This window comes from Passer domesticus, chromosome 28 (genome assembly GCF_036417665.1).
Source record: "Passer domesticus isolate bPasDom1 chromosome 28, bPasDom1.hap1, whole genome shotgun sequence".
Lineage (NCBI taxonomy): Eukaryota > Metazoa > Chordata > Aves > Passeriformes > Passeridae > Passer > Passer domesticus.
The window spans coordinates 1067634-1088473 of NC_087501.1; the positions used below are offsets into that span (position 1 = coordinate 1067634).

The 20840-nt window shown below is 57.5% G+C and overlaps 2 protein-coding genes and 1 long non-coding RNA gene across 5 annotated transcripts in view; 1 reads left to right on the forward strand and 2 right to left on the reverse strand.

The window, feature by feature from the left end:
- Positions 1–66: 66 nt before the first annotated feature.
- Positions 67–7875, forward strand: MTHFD2 (methylenetetrahydrofolate dehydrogenase (NADP+ dependent) 2, methenyltetrahydrofolate cyclohydrolase). The gene is made up of 8 exons (XM_064400529.1): positions 67–226; positions 1372–1556; positions 2264–2386; positions 3145–3297; positions 4027–4134; positions 5218–5310; positions 5784–5909; positions 6704–7875. The coding sequence occupies exons 1-8, from the start codon at positions 141–143 to the stop codon at positions 6841–6843; spliced, it is 1014 nt and encodes a 337-aa protein (XP_064256599.1). The 5' UTR covers positions 67–140; the 3' UTR covers positions 6844–7875.
- Positions 7876–9668: 1793 nt separating this feature from the next.
- The window catches only part of SLC4A5 (solute carrier family 4 member 5), a 40702-nt gene continuing 29530 nt past the window's right edge, over positions 9669–20840 (reverse strand). The window contains exons 14-28 of one of the 3 annotated variants that reach the window (XM_064400523.1): positions 20623–20797; positions 20087–20220; positions 19710–19981; positions 17276–17337; positions 16604–16804; positions 15823–15936; positions 15424–15537; positions 14328–14489; positions 13603–13781; positions 13420–13492; positions 13226–13294; positions 12705–12878; positions 12087–12248; positions 11658–11725; positions 9669–11488 (exon numbers count right to left, since the gene is read on the reverse strand). In XM_064400523.1, the coding sequence (XP_064256593.1) occupies positions 11323–11488; positions 11658–11725; positions 12087–12248; positions 12705–12878; positions 13226–13294; positions 13420–13492; positions 13603–13781; positions 14328–14489; positions 15424–15537; positions 15823–15936; positions 16604–16804; positions 17276–17337; positions 19710–19981; positions 20087–20220; positions 20623–20797 (2125 nt within the window). In that variant the 3' untranslated portion in view covers positions 9669–11322. The remainder of the gene's footprint in view (positions 11489–11657; positions 11726–12086; positions 12249–12704; positions 12879–13225; positions 13295–13419; positions 13493–13602; positions 13782–14327; positions 14490–15423; positions 15538–15822; positions 15937–16603; positions 16805–17275; positions 17338–19709; positions 19982–20086; positions 20221–20622; positions 20798–20840) is intronic. The other 2 variants (XM_064400524.1, XM_064400525.1) reach the window with 2 other exon arrangements.
- LOC135287180 (uncharacterized) lies at positions 18296–19681 on the reverse strand. The gene is made up of 2 exons (XR_010351007.1): positions 19044–19681; positions 18296–19011 (listed from the first exon to the last, which is right to left on the reverse strand). It is a non-coding gene; the product is annotated as an uncharacterized LOC135287180 (long non-coding RNA).

A 20840-nucleotide genomic window follows, 5' to 3' on the forward strand; every position in this document is an offset into this window, starting at 1 on the left:
CGGAGCGCCCCAATCAATCATCGCCGGGGCTGAGCCCCATTGGCTGCCGCCGGGGAGGCGGGGCTTACCAGCTATATATAGGGCGGCAAGGGGCGCTCCCCTCAGTGGTGTTCGTTCCACTTGTCGCACTCCATCGTGCCATGGCATCCGCGCTCCGGCCCCTCCGCTCCCTCAGCCGCGCCGCGCTGGAGCCCCGCGCCCGCCGCCTGCACCTCAGCGCCGCCCGGTACGGCCGGACACCGGGGCATGTGCGGGGATGCTCGGGAGGGAGGTGGGAGCAGCGCCCGCCGCGCTCCGCCTGGGCCCGCAGGGTTGTGAGGGGGGAGGCCCAGCCCGGCTCGGTTCGGTTCGGTTCGGTTCGGGCGGTCCCCGGGCCGGGGTCGCGGCTCGTTTGGCCCCGGCGGTTCCAGGAACGGCGGGCCGGCCCCCAGCGGCCGCGGCGGGAGCTGCAGGCTGATGAAATCCCGCGGCCGCCTTGCGTGGGAGTGCGGGGCTGCCCGGCTCGGGGAGCGGGATCCCCTCACGGCGGGGCTGCCCCGGCTCGGGGAGCGGGACCCCCTCACGGCGGGGCTGCCCCAGCACGGGGAGCGGGACCCCTCACGGCGGGGCTGACACAGCACGGGGAGCGGGACCCCCTCACGGCGGGGCTGCCCCAGCACGGGGAGCGGGACCCCCTCACGGCGGGGCTGACACAGCACGGGGAGCGGGACCCCCTCACGGCGGGGCTGACAGCACGGGGAGATGGAAATACCGCCGGGCAACCCCCGGGGCTCGGGGGATGGAGACACCCCCATCATCCCCAGAATGAGGGACAGGGATCCCCTCACAGCGGGGCTGCCCCGGCGTGAGGGGAACGGAGACACCCCGGGGTGAGGGGACACAGACCCTCCGGCCATTCCCCCGGATAACAGGAACAGAGACCCCCCGAGTGAGAAAGGAGGAGACCAGCACCCCCTCTGCTGGGTTATCCCTTGGCATGAGGAGGACAGAGAGCCCAGGACACCCCTGGGGTGACAGGGACAGAGACCACCCTGAGCACTCCCTGGGGTGACAGGGACAGAGAGCCCCGAGCATCCCACCCTGCTCCAAACAGTATTTAACCAACATTCCCAGGGTTGCACAAGGCAGGATTTTGGGGTGCACTCAGTGATCCTGGTGGGTCCCTTCCAGCTCGGGATATTCTGATCCTGCCCCGTTTGGTCCCGGCTTTGATGCTGGAAACGTGACCGAGCACAAAGGTGCCACAGGCCCCGACAAAGCACAGGGGATGGAGCCTTTTGCCCCTGGATTCCTGCTCCATCCGGGCTGTGCTGACCCTTTCCCCCTGGATTCCTGCTCCGTCGGGGCTGTGCTGACCCTTTCCCCGCGCAGGGAGGACGCCGTGGTGATCTCGGGGAGGAAGCTGGCCCGGCAGATCCGGCAGGAAGCGCGGCACGAGGTGCAGCAGTGGGTGGCTGCCGGCAACCGGAGGCCCCACCTGAGCGTGGTGCTGGTGGGGGAGAACCCGGCCAGCCACTCCTACGTCCTCAACAAAACCAAAGCGGCGGCTGATGTGGGTGAGTGGGAGGGGTTTTTTTAATCTGAAAATGCAGTTTGGTTGGGAGTCCTCGATGCTGGAAGGTTTTTTTGGGGTGCACCCACCTGTTGGTTTTTTGGTGTCACCCGGAATTTGGGTTCTGTGGCTGCCCACTTGTACTGGGGTGTGGTGATGTGATCACTTGGGTCCTTCAGGGCAGGATTGGGGTTTTTCACCTTTCCCAGAGCCACAAAAAGCACAGGAGGGGATTTTTGGCCTCCTTTTCCCATCTGCCTGGGACAGATCCTGCTCAGCAGCCTCGCTGCTCTCTGATTCCTTCCATCCTGCAGTCCAAGGTCCTGCTCGGGGTCAGGGGCAGTAAATGGTGTCACTTAACCCGGGTCTGAGCAGCTGAGGCTGCTTTTGGAGCTGGGATTTTGAGGCAAACATCCCTTTTTTGCTGTGTCCAGAGGCCTCTCGGGCCATGTGGTTTTATTTTCATGGCAGCAGCCTTTGCTTGTGTTTCTCCCTGCTCTGGGAGGGTCCCAAAGCCCCTTTCCCAGGCCACCAGCCCCATAAAACCATCCTCAACAACAAACCCCAAGGCTTGGGAGCTGCACAAACCCTTCCATCCTCGGTGTGCACCTCCTAGATTTAGCCAGGCAGCAGAACAGGGCAGAAAATGCACAGAACCTGGGGAAATGACCCTTCTGTGCCTTACTGACCCCGTGGCTCTGGCCATTGCAGGGATCAGCAGCGAGACCATCCTGAGGCCAGCCTCCATCAGCGAGGAGGAGCTGCTGGAGCTGATTGCCAGGCTCAACAGTGACACGGCCGTGGACGGGCTGCTGGTGCAGCTTCCCCTGCCTGGTGAGCAGCTCAGCTCCTCTGCACTCCCAGAAAGCTTCCAGGGGGAAGCCCAGGGGGAGCTGCCCTGATCCTCCCCTCAGCAGCAGGGCTCAGTCCCTGGCTGCTGTTCCTGGGTGGGAGTCTCAGCCTCCCCTGCGGGTGTGGGGGCCTTGGGCTGCCTGAGAATGCTCCCAGGGAGGGCAGGGCTCACTGCAGAGTGCTCTGTGCTGGGAGCTGCCAGGGCCCACGCTCTGCAGGGGCTGAGCTCAGGGCCACAGCTGCAGCTCAGGGTCACAGGCTGGGGCTGCAATTCCAGCTCAGGGTCAGAGCTGCAGTTTGGGGCTGCAGTTCCTGCTCAGGGTCAGAGCTGCAGTCTGGGGCTGCAGTTCCTGCTCAGGGTCAGAGCTGCAGTTTGGGGCTGCAATTCCTGCTCAGGGTCACAGTCTGGGGCTGCAATTCCTGCTCAGGGTCAGAGCTGCAGTCTGGGGCTGCAGTTCCTGCTCAGGGTCACAGCTCCAATTTGGGGTTGCAATTCCAGCTCAAGGTTCAAGCTCACAGCTCCAGTTTGGGGCTGCAATTCCAGTTCAGAGACTGGGATCATAATCCCAGCTCAGGGTTGCAATTCCAGCTCAGGACCTGGAGTCAGAGCTCCAGTTTGGGGTCACAATTCCAGCTCAAGGTTTGGGGTCAGAGCTCCACGGCAGGACTGTCGCAGTCCCAGCTGGCAGCACAGCTGGCAGCAGAGCTGGCAGCAGAGCCCTGAGCCCTGCCCTGTGCAGAGCACATCGACGAGCGCCGCGTCTGCAACGCCGTGAGCCCGCACAAGGACGTGGACGGGTTCCACGTGCTCAACGTGGGCAGGATGTGCCTGGACCAGGACTCCATGCTGCCCGCCACGCCCCGCGGCGTCTGGGAGATCATCCAGAGGACAGGTGAGAGCTGCTGCTGCAGCTTCTGGGGATTCTGGGAATTCCGGCTCAGGTGGGAGCTGCTGCTGCAGCTTCTGGGGATTCTGGGAATTCCTGCTCAGGTGGGAGCTGCTGCTGCAGCTTCTGGGGATTCTGGGAATTCCTGCTCAGAACACCAGGGACAGCGGGGCCAGGGAGGGATTGTCCTGTCCTGGGAGGGAGAGCAGGGCCAAGAAGGAATTGTCCTGTCCTGGAGATATCAGGGCCAGGGAGGGATTATCCTGCTTTGCTCTGGCCTGGGGTGGCCTGAGCTCAAAACTCACCCAGTTTTGGGGTGTCTCTGCAGGGCTCCCGGGGTGGGATTTTGGGGTGCCTGTGCAGGGTTCCCAGGGTGGGATTTCGGGGTTTCTCTGCAGGGTTCCCAGGGTGGGATTTTGGGGTTTCTCTGCAGCTCCTGGGTGGGATTTCAGGGTTTCTCTGCAGCTCCCAGGGTGGGATTTTGGGGTTTCTCTGCAGCTCCCAGGGTGGGATTTTGGGGTTTCTCTGCAGCTCCCAGGTGGGATTTCGGGGTTTCTCTGCAGCTCCCGGGTGGGATTTCGGGGTTTCTCTGCAGCTCCCGGGTGGGATTTCGGGGTTTCTCTGCAGCTCCCGGGTGGGATTTCGGGGTTTCTCTGCAGCTCCCGGGTGGGATCAGCCACCCCCGCGGTTCCCCCGCTCGGGGCAGCGTGTCAGGCTGTGCTCTGTGCCCTGCAGGGATCCCCACGCTGGGCAGGAACGTGGTGGTGGCGGGCAGGTCCAAGAACGTGGGCATGCCCATCGCCATGCTGCTGCACACCGACGGCCGCCACGAGCGCCCCGGAGGTAGGCAGGGGCACCTGGGCACCCACCACTGCCCCGAGCCCCCTGGGCTCCCGCAGTGCCGGGGGGCAAGGATCCCAGCACGGCTTGGCATCCCTGACTTGTTCAGGTGTGCAGGGTGGTGAAACCCGGGCATTGCTCACCATGGCACCGCAGCTCCAGAGCCACATCCACAGTTGTGGACACTCCAGGGCTGGGGCCTTTCCCTTTTACAACCTTTCCATGATGGGTTTTTCCCCAATATCCAGCCCTAAACCTCCCCTGGCACAGCTTGAGGCTGTTTTATCTCATCCTCTCCCTTTCCCTTTTGCAACCTTTCCATGATGGGTTTTTTCCCAATATCCAGCCCAAACTTTTCCTCCACAGCTTGAGGCTGTTTTTTCTCCTGGGAGCAGAGCCTGACCCTGCCTTGGCTGTCCCCTCCTGTCCCCACAGAGCTGTGGAGAGGCAGAAGGTGCCCCCTGAACCTCTTCAGCAGCTCCTTGTCCTGTCCCCCCCCCCACATCCCTGTCCTGTCCCACCCCAAATCCCTCCTGTCCCTCCAGGCTGCTCCTGGGGCTCAGCAGGCCCTGATGCTCCTGAGGAGCACCTTGGAGGTGAAGAAGCAGAGGACTGGCTGGCTTTGGGTGCTGTGGTTTTGGGTGCTGGGTGTGAATTCCTGGCCTGTAGGAACGTGCCCCTTGTTGATGCAGTGCCCAAATCATTCTTTGTCTGCTTAAAAAGGCAAAAAGTCCAGAAGTTTCTCACCCAGTTTGCTACAAAGACACCTCATAGGACCTTTGGGGCTTCACCTCAGACCAATTGGACAGAGGCCAAGAGGTCTGGCCTGGGAAATTCTCTAGAAAAGGAAGAGAACAAAGGAAAAAATCCCTGTTTTGGGGTGTTTTAGCAGGAACAAGAACCGCTTACCCTTAGCTCAGTTTTTCTCTGTAAGAACTTTGTTATTTTGCCTTTTATGAAAACTTCTCTGTTTCCAGCACTACCCCAGCAGCCAATCCTGCCCATTGATGCCACTGAGGGTGGCTGAGCTGCCAGGTGTGGTGGCTGCCCTCCGAGCTGCCTCACTTGGGTGTCCCCTGTCCCCAGGTGACGCCACGGTGACGATCTCGCACCGCTACACGCCCAAGGAGCAGCTGAAGCAGCACACCATCCGTGCTGACATCGTGGTGGCAGCTGCAGGTCAGGGGCTCCTGGCATGTCCTGGGGGGCTCCTGGGGCTGGGGGCAGAAAGCTGCCTCAGGTTTGGGGGTTCTGTCTTGGGAATGGGGAGCAGCACCTGGCAGGGGCACCTGAGCACACCTGGGGAGGCGTGGGGTGGGGTGGGAGGGAACCCAGCAGGGATTGTGGATGCAGCTCTGGCTCTGCACAGCACCCCAAAGTCCCCCCCTGAGAGCCCTGCACAGCACCCCAAAATCACATTCTGAGTGCCCTGCACAGCACCCCAAAATCCCCCCCGGGAGCTCTGCTCAAACACGCCAACATCCCCATCTGGGATCAGGGGATAGGTTTGCATGGTTGAAGTTGGAAATAACCCTTGAAATTCCTGAATCCAGCAATTTTGGGGAGGCAGGAAATCCCAGGTGGGCTGGAAGGTGCTGGGGTTTGGGATGGGGGCTGTGGACCCCCTCGGGCTGAGCTCCCTGCCTCCCCAGGCATCCCCAACCTGATCACGGCCGACATGGTGAAGGAGGGCGCGGCCGTGATCGACGTGGGCATCACCCGCGTGCAGGACCCGCTCACCGCCCAGCCCAGGCTCGTGGGGGACGTGGACTTTGAAGGTGAGGACGGGCCACGAGCAGCTCTTTGGGCCCAGGAGCAGCTCTTTGGGCCCAGGAGCAGCTCTTTGGGCCCAGGAGCAGCTGCTGTGGGCGCTGAGAGGGGACAAAGCCTGCTTTGTGTCCCGGGATGTTCCGTGGGGACGCTCCAGAGGAGCCCCCTGAGCCTCAGCAGTTGAGTCTCTGCCTCTGCTCCACCCCCAGGCTTGGATCTGGCATTTCTGTGCTAAAACTCAGCTTTTAGGCCTGGCTTTTAGGCCTTAGTGCTTTCTGGCCCAGCTTTTCAGTGCTTTTGAGCCTTGGTTTTTGGCGCTTGCAGATCTTTGTACTTTTAGTCCTGGCTTGGCGCTTTTGGGTCCAGCTTTTTGTGCATTTAGGTCTCATTACTTGTGCTTTTAGGCCCAGCTTTTTGGTACTTTATGGCCTGGCTTTTGGTGTTTTCAGAGCTTTGTGTTTTTAGGCCTGGCTTTTTGCTGTTTTGGACCTTTGTGCTTCCAGGCCTGGCTTGGCGCTTTTAGTCCCGCCTTAGCGCTTTTGGGCCCAGCTTTCTGGGGCTCCCAGGCCTGACTTTTTAGCAATTTTAGGCCTGGCTTTTTTTGCTGTTTTGGACCCTTGTGCTTTTAGTCCCGGCTTGGCGCTTTTCCCCACCTCAGCCTCCACACCCAGGCTGGGCCTTGCCCCGCTGTCCAGCAGGGAAAAACCACCTTGACGCCGTTCCTAAAGCCTCAATCCCGACAGAACCCGCGTGGCTTTGGGCCGGGGAGCCTGGCCCAGCCCTTAAGCCCAGCTTTCCCCAGGGGTGCGGAAGAAGGCGAGCTACATCACGCCGGTGCCCGGCGGCGTGGGGCCCATGACGGTGGCCATGCTGATGAAGAACACCATCATCGCTGCCAAGAAGCTGCTGAAGGCCCAGGAGCCCCGGGCTCTGCCTGCCTAGCTGAGCCGGGCTTAGCGAGGGCCCCTCAGAGCCGGGCTTAGCGAGGGGCCCCTCAGAGCCCGGCTTAATTAGGGGCCCTCGGAGCTGGGCCTGGCCAGGGACCCCTGGAGCTGGCCTTAACGAGGGGTCCCTCGGAGCCAGGCCTAAGCAGGCCCTCGGAGCCAGGCCTAAGCAGGCCCTCGGAGCCAGGCCTAAGCAGGCCCCAGCAGACTGACCCCCGCAGGCCGACAGGAAATGCAATATTTGTTATTTATTGTCTTCACGAGGGGCCTTTCCCCACCCTCAGCTCACAGGTATTTATTGGCTGAGCTGGGATTACCCAGACTCAGCTTTGTGCTTGAGCTGGGATTACCCAGACTCAGCTTTGTTTATGAGCTGGGATTATCCAGACTCAGTTTTATGTTTGAGCTGGGATCATCCACACTCCTGCTTTGTGTTTGAGCTGGGATCACCCAGACTCAGTTTTTGCTTGGGCTGGGATCCCCTGCCCGGCTCCCTCAGGGGCTCTCGGGATCCTGGCACTCCCAGTCCCCTCAGGCTGGATCTGTAGTTTAAACTCAGTTTAAACTCTTCTTTAGAGGAATTACTTGAACAAAAATATTAAACTAAAGCCATACTTTAGTCCTGGGCTGGTGGAGCCTGCTCTAGAGTGCAGCTAGGCTGGGCTTTTCTTTGTTTTTGTACTGATGGTGAATTTTTTAAACCTCTTCTAGAGTGCAGCTAGGCCGGGCTTTTCTTCCTTTTTGGGTTGATGTGAATTTTTTAAACCTCTTCTAGAGTGCAGCTAGGCCGGGCTTTTCTCCCTTTTTGGACTGGGGTGAATTTTTTAAGGCTTTTTTTGTAACCAAAGAACTCCTGGGCTGGGGGAGCTCTCCTGCCCTGGGTGTGAAGTGTGAGTAGCACAGGCTGGCAGAATAAAGTGTGAGAAGAGAAAAAAATTCCCGTTTGTGCCCTGGAGTGATGACTGGTTTGTAAAAATTGGATTTTCTAATAATTTATGATATTTAAATAATATGATCATTGCACTGGAAAGGAGCAGGGCTTGGTTTTAAAGCTTGGCTGGTTTATGTCTATATACAATTATATATTCTAATATTTATATATTATAAGTATATTTATGTTTATATGTAATTATATATTACTTTTTATATAATTATATAAAATATATAGAATTAATTTATATTTTATATAATTATATATATTATATTTCTATATAATTATATAACTGTTTTAAATGTATTATGTAGATATTTTCTATTTATATATTTATAGATATTTATATATAATTATATATATTATATACTTTTATATCTATATGTTTTAGATGTATATAATTATATCTATTCAATATTTATATATGTAATAATATATAATATATATAATTATATATTATAATTTCCTGTATATAATTATATATTATATCTTTATATTAATATATAATTATACATATTCTGTTTATTGATCTAGTTCTGTATATTTAAAATGTAGCTATAAAGTTATTTCTGACTTTCAGGGTTCCAGGGGCTGAGGTGCTGCAGCCCCGGGGGGAGGTTTGGGGTTCCCAGAGAAGCACAGAGAGCTGGGGCTTGGGAAGGAGATTTTTATTGGGGTTGTGCTCAAATCCAGCCGGGGCAGTGGGGCCGAGAGCTGGGCCAGAGACCCCAAACCCCGGGGCAGCCCGGCCCAGAGGGACAGACTGAGCCCAGAGGGACAGACTGAGCCCGGCCCAGAGGGACAGACTGAGCCCAGCCCAGAGGGACAGACTGAGCCCAGAGGGACAAACTGAGCCCGGCCCAGAGGGACAGACTGAGCCCAGAGGGACAAACTGAGCCCAGAGGGACAGACTGAGCCCAGCCCAGAGGGACAAACTGGGCCCAGAGGGACAGACTGAGCCCGGCCCAGAGGGACAGACTGAGCCCGGCCCAGAGGGACAAACCCAGCCCAGAGGGACAGACTGAGCCCAGCCCAGAGGGACAAACTGGGCCCAGAGGGACAGACTGAGCCCGGCCCAGAGGGACAGACTGAGCCCGGCCCAGAGGGACAGACTGGGCCCAGAGGGACAGACTGAGCCCAGCCCAGAGGGACAAACCCAGCCCAGAGCCCAGACTGGCTCTGCCCCCCAGCCCCAGAGCTGGGATTAAACCTTAAACCTGCCCGGAGCCCTGGGCTGCAGGGGGGAATTAAACCAGGATTAAAACCTTAAACCTGCCTGGAGCACGCTGCAGCTGGCACGGGGTGGGGAGGGACAGGAGCTACAGGAGGAGTTTGGCACTGCCAGGGCTGGGTTTGGGCACTGCCAGGGCTGGGTTTGGGCACTGCCAGGGCCGGGTTTGGGCACTGCCGGGGCAGGGTTTGGGCACTGCCAGGGCCGGGTTTGGGCACTGCCAGGGCTGGGTTTGGCACTGCCACGAGTCCCCAGAGCTGCGGCAGAGCCAGAACGAGAAATGCCATAAAGAGGAGACAGCCTTGGAGTCTGGGGATGTGGGTATTTACAGGAGTCAGGAGCACACCACTCACAGGGCAGAGCTGGTGCCCACTCACAGGGCAGAGCTGGTGCCACTGGTGTCTCGTTTGCAGGTTTAACTGGTGCCCAGTTACAGGGCTGAACTGGTGTCCTGTTTGCAGTGTCTGCCTGGTGTCCTATGTACAGTGTGTCACTGGTGTCCCAGTGTTGAACTGGGGTCCCAGTTGCAGTCATGTCTCACTGGTGTCCCAGTCCCAGTGTTGAACTGGGGTCCTATGTACAGTGTTTGACTGGGGTCCCAGTTAAAATGTGTCACTGGTGTCCCAGTGTTGAACTGGTGTCCTGTGTACAAGGCGTCACTGGGGTCCTGTGTACAGTGTTTGACTGGGGTCCCAGTTAAAATGTGTCACTGGTGTCCCAGTGTTGAACTGGTGTCCTGTGTACAATGTGTCACTGGGGTCCCACTGGTGTCACTGGTGTCCCAGTGTTGAACTGGTGTCCTGTGTACAAGGTGTCACTGGGGTCCCACTGGCGTCACTGGGGTCCCACTGGTGTCACTGGTGTCCCAGCAGAGCCCCAGTGCTGCTGGTGTCAGTGTCAGGTCGGTCCTGCCCACGGGAAGGGCCTGGGGGCTCTGGGAGGGAAAAAGCTGAAGGATTCACCCAGAAAAAATGAGAAAAAATCGATTCTGGGGTGTTGGGACCAGCGTTCCTAAACCAGGGCTGGACCTGGGTGGAGAAAAATCCAAATCCTTTAAAGCCTCAGCAGGGCTGGGAAGAGTTGGAGGGAGCCTGGATCCCCACCCAGGTGGGAAGAGCCCCCTGGGGACCCCCAAACGCTGCTGGGCACTGGGAGGAGCTGCTGGGTGCAACTGGGAGCACTGGGGGCAGGGGCTGCTCCCCCTGCTCCTGGTGCTGGGGTGGGAACGGAGCCCCTGGGAGGCAGAGCCAGAGGGAATCCCAGGGTTCCTCCAGGGAGGATCCTCCAGGGAGGATCCTTGGATTCCCCATCAGGGGCTGCTCCGGGGAGGGAAGGGCGGCAGGAGGGGTGGGGCTGTTCCTGGCACGGGTGAGGGGTGGGGATGTGGGGTGGGCGACCAAAGGGCTTCACTGCAGCCACTGTTCCCATTTCCCTGTGGAGACCAGCCTGGATTCCATCAGGAACCATCCCTGACTCCCTGAACTAACCATCCCTGACTCCCTCAGGAACCATCCCTGACTCCCTCAGGAACCATTCCCAATTCTCTGCAGAAACCACTCCTGTCTCCTCCAGGAAACATTCCTGACTCCATTCACAAACCGTTCCCAGTTCCCTCAGGGACTATTCCTGATCCCTGCAGGAGCCAAGGCCCCATTCACTGCACAGTTGTTGCCCTCAAGTGGCAAAGCCCTTCCCCCTGAGCTGCTCCTCCTTCCCTTCCCTCCCGGGCACCGGCTCCTCTCCATCCTGCCTCCTCCTCCTCATCCCAGGAGCTTCCTCTTCTTCATCCCCATCCTTCTGTTCTTCTTCCTTCTCCTCCCCACCCCAGGTGCTTCCTCCTTCCTGCGCCAAAATCACCATTTCCACCTCTCCTGTGCCAAAATCACCAATCCCACCTTTCCGGCCCCGTTTCGCCGCCAGCGGCATTGCCTTTGCCCAGTGGGAAGAGAGGGAATTCTGGAGCACACCACCCTACAATCTGCCAGGGCGTGCGACCCTAAAACCCGCTGGGGCGCAAGACCCTAAAATCCACTGGGGTTTAGGACCCTGAAATACACCGGGGTGCAGGACCCTGAAATGCACCGGGGTGTGGGACTGAAATGCACCGGGGTTCAGGACCCTGAAATGCATCAGAGTTCAGGACCCTGAAATGCACCGGGGTGTGGGACCCTGAAATGCACCGGGGTGTGGGACCCTAAAAGCCGCCGGGGCCGCCTGCGTGGGGCGCGTTCCGCCCCCGTTTCCCTCTCCGTACACGAACGCGGCGCTATCTGCCTGTCCAGGTATAAATAGAGGAGGGGTCCCGCGGGCGGGGGCTATAGCGTGGTCTCGCTGCCCATGTCCCGCGGGGCCTTCTCGGTGTCGCTGTCCTCGTAGTCCGACTCCATCTCAATCTTCACCTGGGGCACGGCGCAGATGGGGCTGCGGGAGTAGTTAAAGGCGGGAGACGACGGGCACGAGATCTTCAGGTGCAGGGTGATGCTGGGGGCAGCAGGGAGAGGGGGGTGAGCAGCCCGGGGGGCTGCCCCCGCCCCAAACCCCCCCGGGGCTGCTGCCGCCTGGAGACTTGGAGCTTTTTATGGATTGGAGCAGCAGCCGGGAGGATCCCAAAGTTCCCCCCCGGGATGGGGTGGGGAGGGGTCCTGGTTACCTGCGATCCATGTCCGAGCCGTTTGGGGAGGAGTCGGAACGCAGAGCTGCAGGTGGAGGCCCTCTTTCCTGGGGGGACACGCAGCTGAAACCCTCCCCAGGTGACCCCAAAAATCCTCCTGGGACCCCGCTGCATCCTGGGCCAAAATCATCGATCCTGCCTTTCTGGGACCAAAATCATCGATCCTGCCTTTCCAGGGCCAAAATCATCAATTCTGCCTTTCTGGGACCAAAATCATCGATCCTGCCTTTCCAGGGCCAAAATCATCAATTCTGCCTTTCTGGGACCAAAATCACCATTTCTGCCTTTCCTGGGCCAGAATCCCACCAGGAATCCAATCCTTCATCCCAGTTCCCAGTGGGAATTGTCCCTCCCCAGCTCTGGGATGTCCCCGCTGTCCTGGGGAGCCCCTGGTGACCCCGTGCCCACCTCCTCGTCGCTGCTGCTGTCGCCTTTGTTGCCTTTCTTCTTCTTCTTCTTGTCGTCCTCCTTCTTCTTCTCCTTCTCGGGGATGATGTTGTCGATCCAGGCCAGGTCGTGCTGGGAGAAGACGAAATCCAGGAGCCGCCTCACCAGGATCAGGGCCAAGATCTGACAGGGGAGAGGTCCAGGAGCATCTCAAGCCAAGATCTGGTGGTGACCACCAAGCCAAAAACCCCTTAAATCCCAAAAAACCCTTTGTACCAAGGATGGAATTACCATGACAGGGAAGATGATGGCGGCCATGGTGGGACCACACCAAAAATCCCAAATAAACCCTTTGGGTCAAGGATGGGATTACCATGATGGAGAACATGATGGTGGCCATGGTGGAACCACGCCAAAAATTTAATTAAATCCCAAATAATTCCTTTGGGGTAAGGTTAGAATTTCCATGACAGGGAAGATGGAGGCATCCATGGTGGGACCACACCAAAAATCCCAAATAAACCCTTTGCGTCGAGGATGGGATTACCATGATGGAGAACGTGATGGCGGCCATGGTGGAACCATGCCAAAAATTCCATTAAATCCCAAACAAAGCCTTTGGAGCAAGGATGGGATTACCATGACGGGGAAGATGATGGCGGCCACGGTGGATTTGAGGATCCAGAGCACGGCCAGGCAGACGATCTGCACCAGGGTGAAGAGGTGGATGCGGCGCAGCGGGACGTGCCGCAGGAACACGTAGTCGGGCTGGTGCTTGGCTGGCATCAGGAAGAGCTTGCAGCGATCCCAGAACTGCCCAGGGAGGGAGGCCTGGGTTAATCCTCAGCCCCACCCCACAGAAAAACCCTCTTTTAGCCCCAAAATGGAGGAAGAGTTTGAACTGCTCCTAAAACTGCCCGGGGTTAATCCTCAGCCCCACCCCACAGGCTGCCCAGGAAAAGCCTCTTTTATTCCCCCCAAAATGGGGAATTTCCAGGTTTTTTGGGTTTCTCAGAGGGTTTTGGGTATCTGCTTTCCCAGGGGTGGAAATTTGGGAGCCAGTGTGGGACAGTCTGTGCTCAGTGAGGAGAAGGAGGACGGGGAAGATGAGGATGAGAAGGATGAGGATGAGGAGGATGCCGAGGAGGAAGAGCACTCACCTGGATCCCGTTGAGCGACGCCACGCCCATGTAGAGGAAGACCCCATAGAGCACCGGCATGGGGATGTACTGGGAACAGGGAACACCACGGCCTGACCCAGGGCAGGCAGAGCCCCTCCCCGGGACAGGGACAGGATCCAGCTCCTGGCCCCGTGTCCCCAAAGCTCTGCAGGGAGGGGGAGCGGGAATTTTACCTTCAGGATCGGAGCCAGGAAAACTGAGATGCCCGTCAGCACGAAGACGATGATGCCGGTGACCCTCTGCTCCCTGGAGGGGGACAGGATCAGGGTCAGCCCGAGGAGCCCCCCAGGAACCACCAGTGGGAAGGGGACTGACAGCCCTGATGTCCCCCCAGCTCCAGGACCCCTCAGGCCCACCTGACCCCCAGGAACTGGGGCTGCTCCCCCGGGGCGCTGGTCTCGGTCTCCATCTTGAGGCTGTCGATGTGGGCGATGGAGATGACGGTGGCGGCCACGTACCAGGGCAGCCCCATGAAGGAGCACACGGCCATCAGGATGCCCACCCAGAAGAGGTCCAGGTGGTACCCGGCTGCCTTCTGCAACACAGCACGGGGGGCTCTGCAGGGGGGCTGGCACCCCATATCACCCCACACTGATACGGGACACCTGGTGGCACTGTGATGTCCCCCACACAGACATGGGGCACCCAGTGTCACCCCAAAACACCTGGTGGTACTGTGATGTCCCCCACACAGACATGGGGCACCCAGTGTCACCCCAAAACACCTGGTGGCACTGTGATGTCCCCCAGATGGATATGGGGCACCCAGTGTCACCCCAAAACACCTGGTGGCACTGTGACGTACCCCACACAGACATGGGGCACCCAGTGTCACCCCAAGACACCTGGTGTCACCATGATGTACCCCACATGGATATGGGGCACCCAGTGTCACCCCATTTCACCCCCTGCACCCCGTTACCCACAGACTTCACCCCCAGGCCCTCCCTCACCCCAAACCCGCAGCTGCCCGAGGCCAGGGGCAGCCCCCACTGGAGCCAGGGCAAACCCCCAAACCCACCCCAAAGCTGGGTGCTCTGGGGGGGCCCTGGGTAATGTGGGGGACCCCCAGGGCTCTCACCCTCAGCTTGTGCTCCTTCCTGTTGACGATGACGGCCGTGATCTGCTGGTCCATGAAGATGAGGATGGTGACCAGCAGGGCGGGCAGGGCGCTGGCCAGGTACACCCACCACGGGTTCTTCCCGAAGGGGAACACGAACCAGCCCCGGTCCACGCGCGTGGGCTGGGGAGGACAGCGGGGTCGGGACCTCGGCCACGGGTTGGGAGAACCCAGGTGGTGGCGTTTGGGGACAACCCCATCCCGGATCCATCCTAAATCCTGTGCCCCAGACTGCCCCCAGATCCTCATTGGGATCCCCGTTGGGATTTCCATTGGGATCTTCATGGGGATTGTCACTGGGGTCCTTATTGGGATTTCTATTGGGATCCCCACTGGGATCTTCATGGGGATTGTCACTGGGGTCCTTATTGGGATTTCTACTGGGATCCCCACTGGGATCTTCACTAGGATCCCCACTGGGATTTCATTGGGATCCCCATTGGGATTTTCATGGGGATCATTACTGGATCATTACTGGGATCCTTATTGAGATCCTCCTTGGGGTTTCCATTGGGATCTCCATTGGGATTTCATTGGGATCCCCATGGGGATCTTCATGGGGATCATCACTGGATCGTTATTGGGATTTCCAATGGGATCCCCATTAGGATCTTCACTGGGATTCCATTGGTATCCCCATTGGGATTGTCACTGGATTGTTACTGGGATCCTTATTGAGATCCTCCTTGGGGTTTCTATTGGGATCCCCATTGGGGTCCTCATTGGGATCCTCACTGGGATCCTTATTGGGATTTCCATTTGGGTTCCACATGGGGATCCCCATTGGGGTTTCTATTGGGATCCCCATTGAGATCCTCTTTGGGATTTCCATTTGGGTTCCACATGGGGATCCCCATTGGGGTTTCTATTGGGATCCCCATTGGAATCCACACTGGGATCTCCATTGGGGTCCCCATTGAGATCCTCTTTGGGATTTCCATTTGGGTTCCACACTGGGATCCCCATTGGGATCCTCACCAGGATCCCCACATCAGCCCCTGGCTGGGGGAGGAGGAATCCTTCCAGAATGGGGTTTTGTGGAATTTTGGGGTTTTACCTTGAAGTCAGTAGGCACTTGGAGCTTTGGGGTGTTGAGTCCGAAAAGCACATCCAGCCCCACAAACATTAGTATGGACATAAAGATGGAGAAATCGCTAATGAGCTTACGGAGCTGCAGGTCGGGGTGGGAGAGAGGGGAAAGGGAGGAGAAAATGGCAAAAAGGGAGGAAAAATGGCAGAAAAAGGAGGAAAATGGCAAGAAAAGGAGGAAAAATGGAAAAAAGGAGGGAAAACAAAAAAGAGAGGAAAAACAACAAAAAAAGAGAGTAAAGAAAGTCAGAAAATTAGAATATTGTTAGAAAAGTCGAAGTAGCTTTTAAGACAGTGCCTGGAGCTGCGAAATTCCCAAAAAAACCTGGAAAAAGAGCGTGGGAGAGGAGGGGAGGGGAGGCCGAACCTTGATGATACTGGGGATGTGGAGTTTGGGGGTGTCCAGTCCGAAACAGGCGTCCACTCCACAGAAGAGCAGGATGGAGAAGACATTGGAAAAATCAGCAATGAAAGCCCTGACCTGGAGGCAAGACATGGAAACGGGGTTGGAAAGGGGATTAAGGGGGTGGGAAGGGTAATTAATGGGGTGGGAATGGGATTAATGGGGTGGGAAGGGGATTAATGGGGTGGGAAGGGTAATTAATGGGGTGGGAATGGGATTAATGGGGTGGGAAGGGAGCTTGTGCAGGTCTCTGTGGACGTCCCCATCCTCCAGGATTGTCCCTTGGTGTCACCTGCAAACCTCCCAAGGGTCCCTTGACCCCTTCGTTTCCATCGTTAATCAACACATTAATTAAGGCTGGCCCTGACAGGGAGCCCTGGTCACCACTGGTCACTGATGTCCATCGGGCTGTGGGTCAGTGACCGCTTCCCTGTGGGTGGCACCATCCCACCCAGTCCTCATCCATGATCCCACCAATCCTCATCCATGGTCCTACAAGTTCTTGTTCATTAATTGTCCACCCATTAACCCAGCTCCAGTTCGGAGAGGAGGACGCCAGAAAAATCTCACAGAATTCCAAAAATTAGAGACTAAAACCTCAGGGGGGACCCCAATTGTGGCCAAATCCTCCTAAAACCAGGGATTTCTTCTCCTGGAGTTCTCCGCCTCCGCCCAAGCCGCCCGGCAGCTCCCGTTTCCCCTCATTTTTGGGACAGGATCTGGCAGAATCTGGTTTTTTCCTTACCTTGGTGGGGAAGTAGCGGCTGAATTTGAATTTTTTCAGGGTCAGGGTCATGGAGTAGGTGCCAAAGAAGAGGATGAAGGACATGAGGGCCAGGTCGGGCACGAATTTGCAGGATTTTCCCACTAAGCTGCCGCCGTATTTGAGACATTCCTTCTTGCTCAGCTGGGTCCAGTCCAGAGCTGTGAGGTTGAGAGCATTGGACTGGCGAGAGAGCCCGAGAAAAGCAAAATTAGCAAAATCTGGAATTACTGTGGTGTGCAGTGAAGGGGGAATTTCACCCCAAATCCAGCAAAATTGGCATTTTTAAGGTGCAGTGTGGAAAGAAAGGGAAATTTCCTGTCCAACCCCCACATTTGTACTTTTTGGATCACCTTGTGCAAGAATAATGGGATATCACAACTGAATTGATCAAAATCAGTGTTTTTAGCAACTGCAACTTGCAAAAAAAAGACATTTCCTGCTCAAACCCCCAAAAGAGCAGTTTGAGCTGTTTCAGCACACAAAGAAAGTCAAATTTCCAGAGTTTTGGGGGCACAAAGTGTGGATTTGGTGCTGCTGGGAACCCAAATTCCAGTTCCCCTCGCTGGCCCATGCCGCTCCTGGGAGCTGGAATCCCCGGATCCCCCTCCCTGATCCCAGATTTCCCCAGGATGGGCAGATCCCAGCCCTTACCAGAGACACGTTAGTGGTGTTGGGTGCCACTGGCGCTGAAGCATCGAACAAGGTCGCGTTGGCTGCGGGAGAGGAGTCGGTTATTGAGGCTTTGGGGTTAAACCCGACCTTTTGGGGCTAAACCCAGCTGGGCTCCACCTGCTGAGCCCGCAGGGATCGCCGTCCCGGCATTCTGGGGGGAAATCCCCCTTTTCTAACTCCTCCCTGATTAATCCCACGCGCCGGGGAGGACGCGGCGGCTCCCGCGGCGGCTTCTCCCCACGGGGCCGGGCCAGGGGGGCTTTTGAGGAGCTTCCCACATCCTAACATTTCCAGGAGCTCCCCAGTTTCTAACATTTCCAGGAGCTTCCCAGGGAAGCCGCCAGGAGTGGGGTGGACTCAAAACCACCACAGTGGAAGGCTGGGAGAAGCGCCCTGGGGGTGTTTTTTTTTTTTTTTTTTTTGAGAGGTGGCACCCAAATCACCCCAAATCACACCCAATTTGCCTTTTTAAAATTATTATTCTATTTTTTTTAATGGTTTGGGGGTGTTTTGGTGTCATCGGTGCAGAATTCCGTCTTTCCGGGCCCCGGCGCCTTCTCCTCCTCGGCTCTCCAGGCGACGCAGCTCCGCAGCTCCGGGAGCACCCCGGGGTCTCTCGGGGTGCCCCTAAAAGAGGGAATTGGGGAATTGGGGAATTCCAGGACAGCTTTGCTGCCCCCCTCTTCCATCCTCTTCGCCAAGTGGGAATTTCAGCCGCCGCCTCCAGCCCCGGCGCCGGGGGTTAATGAAGGAGAGGCTGGGTTAGGACAGAGCCCAGCCCTAAAAACATCAGCTTGGTTCTCATTTCTCTCCTCCACAACCTTTTCTTTTGCCACAAACCCTATTTTGGGGTTTCTACGCCCTTAAACGGCGGCACGGCACCGGTGGGGTTAAAGAGAGGAGCCCTAAGGGCTCGACACAAACCTTTTTAGAGAGAGAGAAAAGTCAAATACAGGGGAAAAAAAAATAACAAGGGAACCCCCCCGTGGGGGGAGAGTATCAAATATTAAAATAGTTTTAATATTTAGAAGGTGATACTCACTTGAGATTGAAATCAGCCCAAATTGATGTGTGCAGCAGAGACAAATATGGGACAAATCAGTTATAATAATCAAAAATCAGCAGGGATGGAAAAAAGGGAGAATTAAAAAAAAATTAAGGATGGAGGGGGAAATAAACATCATTTCTAGAGGGATTTTAAATCCAGCCTGGACACAGCTGCCCCGGGCAGCGGGCGAGGAGTGGGAGCAGGGATTGGGGGGCAGGCGCCTCTGGGCTGCTGGGGGTGGGGGCTTGGAGAAGGGGGAGACCTCCCTGGGGGTGCAGGCTCCTCCCGGGGCGCTCGCAGCTCCGTCCGGGGGTTCCGGCTCTGGGGGGTCCAGCTGCGCTCTCTCGGGTCGGGTTTGGGGCAGGAATTGCTGCTGGGGCTGCTCGGGGGTCTCGGTGCTCACGGAGGGCTGGACGAGCAGGAGTTGAGGGAAAATGCAAAATTCAACCCGATGGCTGCGGGGCCACGGGGTGAGAGCTCCCCTTGGAGTGGCAGATGTTGGGTGGAGGGTCTTGGGTGCTCCTCTTGAAGGAAGGAGATGGGCAGAACTTCACCATCACCTTCATCAACCATCATCTTCATCCACCATCACCTTCATCCGTCATCATCTTCATCCACCGTGTCCTTCATCCACCATCTTCATCCAGTGTCCTTCATCCATCATCATCTTCGTCCACCATCACCTTCGTCCACCATCACCTTCGTCCACCATCACCTTCATCCATCTTCACCTCCACCCACTGGCAGTCTCCTGTGGCTGCAGCTGGTGCTCCCCCAAATTTGGATTTTTGGCATGAATTCAGCTCCTGGCAGAGCAGCCCGAAGCCGTCTCCGCTCCCTTCCAGGAGCGTCCGAGCTCCACAGTTCGGATCTGGGATCATCCAGGACGTCTGCCCAAGAGCAAAACCATGGAAGGACCTTCTGCTCAGAGCCAGCTGGCCTCTCCTTTTGGGAAAGGAGTGGAAAAAGAAGGGAAATGGTCCATGGAGGTTTCCACAGCCAGCTGGACACCGCGGGGTGTCCCAGGCACTGCAGAGCACAGAACCACTCCAGGTGTTTCCTGGAGATTCAGTTTCCATCGGCAGCAGGCTGGAATGACCCAAAATGTCCTTTTCTTTCTTCCATCGTTCCTCCTGATCCATCCAGGTCTGGCTGCTCCAGGCTGAGATCCTGACTCTGTGTCCAGGAAGTTCATCCAGGAGGGACAAGGCTCTTCCTCCATCTCCACAACCCCCTCGGAGGAGGACGATGAGCTCCAGGTCTCTGCAGCCCGGGCAGCTCCTCCCACGTCCTGGGCCAGGACTGATCCACGCCAGGACCCTCCCACCCCCGGCTCCTGCCCCGGCGGCCCCGGGGTGAACTCACCTGGGTCGGGGGCGACACACTCGCACTTGTACATGGTCACGTAGTCGGGCTTGAAGTCCGAATTGATGGGGTAGTACTTGAAGGCCCCGATCATCTTCTTGATGGCGTCGTAGATGAAGATGAAGCTGATGAGGGTGGAGAAGCCCTCCTCGGTGAAGCGCGTGATGTACTTTATGATGAAGCTGGCGTCGGTGGCCACCAGGATAAGGCACTGCAGGGCCGAGTGCAGCCCGATCCACAGGCGGAACTCCATGTAGTCGATCCCGTTGCCTCTGGAAGAGGGGACACACGGCCCTGTGAGATCAGCTGGGTGCTGGGGACACGCCCCACCCCGTGGGGACAGGCCCTGGTGTCCCCTGGGGTGGCCCAGCACTCACTTGCTGAAGTCGAAGAGCAGCTTCTCGAAGATGAGGATGGGGCCGGTGCTGCTGAGGATGATGAGGGGCTGCCCGGCGAAGAGGCAGAACATGGAGCCGGCCATGGCCGTGCCCAGGAAGCTCTCCATGACCCCCTGGGGACGGAGCAGAGGTGGCATTATGGGGGTGCAGGCCACACCACGTCCCCACGGACACCCCGATGGAGATGGGGCTGAGGGATGGCTGGGACCATGTCCCATTGCTCCTGGCGTTGCCAGGGAGGGATTCCAGCCTTCCGGGGCTGCCAGTCCCACCTGGCAGAGAATGTCCATCCCCAGAAGGCTGGCATGGCACAAGTAGGGTAAAATCCATCCCATCCCATCCCCTCCCATGGATCCCATCCCATCCCATCCCATCCCATCCCATCCCATCCCATCCCATCCCATCCCATCCCATCCCATCCCATCCCATCCCATCCCATGGATCCCATCCCATCCCCTCCCATGGATCCCATCCCATCCCTGGCTGTCCCCAAGCCGGTGACACCTGGGCCACACCTGGTAGTTGTCGGTGGCGTCCCCCAGCAGCCCCCCGAAGGTGATGGCGTTGGTGATGCAGCCCAGGTAGATGAAGAGGATGGCGGAGATGGACTGGATATGGAAACCCTCGTAGAAGTCGCTGGGGAACCAGGGCAGCTTCCTCTTGATATCCAGGTAGAGGCCACCACAAAACCTGCGGAGACACCGCCCAGGTGACACCGACACCTGGTGACTTC